Source organism: Tupaia chinensis, unplaced genomic scaffold (assembly GCF_000334495.1).
Source record: "Tupaia chinensis unplaced genomic scaffold, TupChi_1.0 Scaffold144045_1, whole genome shotgun sequence".
Classification (NCBI taxonomy): domain Eukaryota; kingdom Metazoa; phylum Chordata; class Mammalia; order Scandentia; family Tupaiidae; genus Tupaia; species Tupaia belangeri.
This window is the reverse complement of record NW_006203897.1, coordinates 1,617,288-1,622,398: the sequence shown is the minus strand read 5'-3', so window position 1 is coordinate 1,622,398 and position 5,111 is coordinate 1,617,288. Positions and strand designations below refer to the sequence as shown.

General features: G+C 41.0%; 1 protein-coding gene across 1 annotated transcript in view; it reads right to left on the bottom strand.

The window, feature by feature from the left end:
* The window catches only part of POMP (proteasome maturation protein), a 19,947-nt gene that overhangs the window by 2,691 nt on the left and 12,145 nt on the right, over positions 1-5,111 (bottom strand). Inside the window, exon 5 of the mRNA XM_006165822.3 lies at positions 3,079-3,172. Coding sequence (XP_006165884.2) covers positions 3,079-3,172 — 94 coding nt within the window. The remainder of the gene's footprint in view (positions 1-3,078; positions 3,173-5,111) is intronic.

Genomic DNA, 5,111 nt, shown 5'->3' with positions numbered 1-5,111 from the left:
GGGAGAAGGAAAGGGAGGGAGGGAGGGGGGGAGGGAGGGAGAGAGAACAAGAAAGTAAGTGGTTGGCCATATGGGAATCCAGTGCCTCAACCAGTGCCTCAACCAGTGCCTCAACCATGCCACCGCTGGCCTGGGAAGAAATATTCTAAGCAAGGCAAGAATGAAGCCACTTGTTACTTGTATCTTAGGCAGTTACAGTCCCACTTGGGGCAAACTATTTTAAGTGCAGGGCAATACAGTGGTCTCGTGATAAAAATTACCTAAGCAGAGACTCTCTCCAAAGAGAGATCAGTCTTTTCAAATATAAAACTGTATCAAGTCAGGCCCTTGCTTAAAACCACTCAATGGCTTTCTACTACATTATGAATAAATTCCAAACTTCTATCCATGGCATACATGCCCTGGCTCATCTGTTCTCTGCCTAGCTTTCTGACCTCACATTATTCCAGTCTATTTCGCTCAAAATGCTCCATTCAGGATTTAAAGTATTTTAACACACTTTTGGAGATGGCTCTCTCTCAATCTCTCCCAAATTTTAAGACTTGGGAACAAAGATACTGACTGCCTTTGTTGCAGTCTATATTTTCAAGGCTGTTCTAAAACAAACAGGCTCAGAAGACTGGAGCATGGGACAGGCGGGTTCACAGCTGGTTTTCAGGGGCCCTAAACTCAGAGTTCCTCTCGTGTAATTGCCATATACTAGCAATTTCTACCTGATTCTCTTCTTGCTACCTGTGGGAGCTACAGATCAGGGAACCAACAGAAATGCTTAGACTTGGCTACTGCCATGAGTAAACTGTCCTTTGTCTAGGAATCTCGGGTCTTCTGTCAGCATCCTTGAGTCCATAGCAGGCTAACTTTTTAGCTTGTTAAGTACCATAAAATCTCAAATCTTTTGGAATTCTTAGGCTGTTTTCAGGTTAATGACTCTGAACACAGTGTTTCTTCTGCCTAAAATACTTTCCCCTCTATTTGTATCTCAAATGATTCACATCTTTTAGGAATGAACTCGTGTGTCATGTTCCCAGAGGTACCTGCCTCTCCCAACTCAACAACCAGTTTTTTTTCTTCCCAGAGAGAATTCTCCTATAGGACATGTGTGCCTGCCAGAGAGAGACAGAGACAGAGATAGAGAAACCAAGAAGTCACCCCCATGCCGCAATCCTCCTCCTCCATTTTTATCTCAGGATTTTGGGCATACACATGCCAGGCATGAACAACCTCCTTTTTATTCCTAGATTTTCTCATAATTTATAATAACGTGTTTGTGTTTTATTGGTTAATGTTTGCCTCTATGATTAGAAAACGCAGATAGTTGTTCTGTTCACCACTATATATTCACAGCCTTGCCCACTGCCTGATGTAACATCTGACTGACTGAATAATGCTCAGCGAGTACCTCTCCCTTTCTTTACTCTAAATTACAGAAGCAGATTTTTAAATGTATGCATTTTTATAATTAAAAGTTAAGAATATACAAACCTGAACTATCATCTTACTAGTTTTAAATGAGGTTTAGGTTCAATGCAAGAGCTTAGGAATACCAGGTTTTCCTGCATTCAAAAAGGACGATTCCCAAATAGGAGGCTCACTAGACTTCTGTTGCGTCCACAGCATTTCCTTCCCGGACATCAGCAGCCAAGCAAAACTAATAAAAGTTAATCCTGTTGGGTTTTTCTGTCTTCCCTACTATGCTGGGGCACACCGAACAGAGGCACCATTGGACAGGATTATATTTGTTTATCTTCCTCAGGACCAGAAAAAAAGTAAGAGGATGCTGCATGTATTGTTCTTACTTAAAAGCCATTTATCTCGTTTTGTTAAAAATGACAGGTTATCCCTTCCTACTCACCATCTATAAAAGTACTAAAATTATTTTGGGAGGAATCATTTCTTAAAGAAAGCTTTTACTTTATTTGCTGCAGTTGTTTTAAAAACTAATTATATCCCACTAACACTGAGAACACTGAAACTATCATTGTTTAAGCAATCCTAGAAATATCCTATTCGACTCACACAGCCTTCAGGTACAGGACATGAAATCTGTAACTACCATTACTTGACTAGATCAAAACTTCAATTTTTTCCCTTCCTGTTTTTTTTTAACTACCAAAGGGTACATACACTTGTCCAATAGAAAATGTCCCAATGGGGCATGGTCAGGTTGTACTATTTTTTTTCTATTTCTCCTTTCCATCAGGATTTTGGATATGCACACGTGGCTAGAATGTTTCTCAAGCCACCAGGTGGGCTCAAGCTCCCCTATGGGGTTGGCCAAACCTAGGATTTCATAAATAATTTTCTTTCTTTCTTTCTTTCTTTCTTTCTTTCTTTCTTTTTTTTTTTTTAAAGTTTTTGCCATAGGACACATGCACTCACTTGTTGCACTTGCTGGAGACAGAGAGAGACAGGGAAAGGAAAAATGATAAACCAACCTCTAGGGAGAATGGCCGTGCTGCAATTCTTTCTCCACCACTCTCCTCCTGGAATTATTTTTTTTAATTTTTTTTTTTTTTAAGAGGTTTTTGCTATAGGGTGCATGCGCTCACCAGAAAGATGGAGACAGAGAAAAAGAAAACGAGAAATCACCCCCCGGGGGGATGGCCACACCGCAATCCCTTCTTCCTCCATTCTCCTCTCAGGATCTTGGGCACGCATGCACACATGCCCAGAGTGAGTTTAAGCCACCGGGTCCAGGACTTGAACCGCGGTTGGCTACACGGGAGTCCAGCGACATAGCCATTACACCAACTGCTGGTCCCTCCTCCTGGGATTTAGGGCATGCACACATGCCCAGTGCAATTTTTAAGCCAGCCAGGTCCAGAACTTGAACTGTGGTTGGCCATGTGAGAATCTAGAGAGCCTTAACCACCACACTATCTGCTAGCCCAAGTTTCTCACTTTTAAAACAGTTAAGTAAGAGTTTTTACCACTAAGTTTATCTTATTGAAGTGAATAAAAATGACTGAACCCAACTGCCTGCCTGGAAGTTCTATGAGGACAAGATTGTATTTATCTTTGCTGTTACTGTTCTGCATATTATAAGGGCTCCATGGAAAGGTGTTTAATGACACTTACCATTAAGAATATCTTCAAATCCAATGGTCTCATCATTACCCCTCAAAATATCCAGCGAAAGGTTTGAGCTTGACAAAAATGGAAGGCGCTGAACCTTTGGGAAAAATACAATAGGACAAGATTTAAAAAAAATAAAAAGGTGGGAAAAGTATAATCCAATTTCATGTCCATTATTTGAAAAAGCATACAAAACTAAGTAAAATATCAATTTGGGAACCAGCAGTTAGCGTAATGGCTATGTCGCTGGATTCCCACGTAGTCGACCGCGGTTCGTGTACCGGACCCGGTGGCTTAAAACTCACGCCGGGCGCGTGTGCGTGCGTGCCCAAGATCCCGAGAGGAGAATGGAGGAGAAGGGATTGCGGCGTGACCATCCCCCCTGGGGGGTGAGTTCTCGCTTTCTGTCTCTATGTCTCTCTCTGTCTGTCTGGCGAGCGCACGCGCCCTATAGCGAAAATCTCTCCAAAAAAAAAAAAAAAACTAAGTAAAATATCAATTTAACCAGTGAAGAAAAAAAACAGTTCATATTTTAGACACGAACCAAGTTTTAAGAAAAATTTCTTGGGGCCAGCAGGTGATGTAGTGGTTAAGGGCGCTGGACTCCCACATGGCTGACTGTGGTTCAAGTTCTGGACCTGGTGGCTTGCTTTCTCACTTTCTCTCTCTTCTCACTCTGTCCCTCTGAGGTTAAATTAAGAAATATAAATAAAATAAAATAAAATAATTCTTTAAAAAAAATTTCTTAAAACTTTATCCAAAATATATTGAGATAGCAATCTCATCAGGCTTGCACGTATCTTGAAGCTTTGCTTTTGCCTAGGAAAAGTACAGCACACACCATGGTGAAATGAAATACCAGAGCCTGATGCCATGCTTCGTTTTTGGTATGTGTCGGATAACCAAAACTATGAAGAAATTCCAACGGAGAACATCATTCTACTTATTAAATGTATTACAGCATTTTGTAGGCCGTTTTGTATTGCTCACAGTACAAATACAAGGTATAACCCTTTCAAATACTACTAGTAACCAGAAATGTAGATCAACGAAACTGTGGAGCCTTTAAAAACATAATGCCGTTTCTATATAATGTTATCTCTTTTTTCCAGCATTAAATATCCTTACTGCAGACTGGTACTAAGTACAGTAAAGAAAATATAGGCTGTAGGTGCACAACGATCTGGATTCAATTTCTGACTTTATCATTTAATAATTGTATGGCTTTGCACAAATTACCTCATCCATTCCTCATCTATGAAATAGGGTAATACCACCTTCCTCTCAAAACTGTGGTATGGAGGGACCAGCAGTTAGCATAATGGCTATGTCGCTGGACTCCCATGTAGTCGACCGCGGTTCACGTCCTGGACCTGGTGGCTTAAAACTCACGCCGGGCACGTGTGCGTGCGTGCCCAAGATCGCGAGAGGAGAATGGAGGAGAAGGGACTGTGGCATGACCATCCCCCCGGGGGGTGATTTCTTGCTTTCTATCTCTCTGTCGGGCGAGCACACACGCCCTATAGCAAAAACCTCTCAAAAAAAAAAAAAAAAAATTGTGGTATGGAACAGTGTAAACTACATATACCATAGAGTCATTGACCCATAGTCGGTACTCAGCAAACTTTAATGTAGCCAAACTAAATTTTCAGTTTTTCTGTTCTTTGCCAGCTGTTAAAACTGAATCAAGACAGGTAATTTTAGATATTCCTAAAAGACTACCAAAAGGATAAGAGGTGCTACGTGACTAAATGATACTGGCATTTTAAAAATAATTATACCTTTAGAATCTAAGAAGGCAGTTATGCTCAGATTTTTTTCCCAAATGTATCCAGACTAATGGCCTATATGATCATTTCGATCTTCACAGTGTGGGAAAATTTCTCTAACCTAAGGAAGAAAAGGCAGTAGGACTGGAGATGAAAAGGGAGGAAGGGGAAGAACAGAAATAGGAGCCTATAAATCAAACCAGACAGCAGAGTCTGGCAGGTAGGCATATTGGGGGTACAGTCCTGAGAAGTCATCAGCAGCAGGAA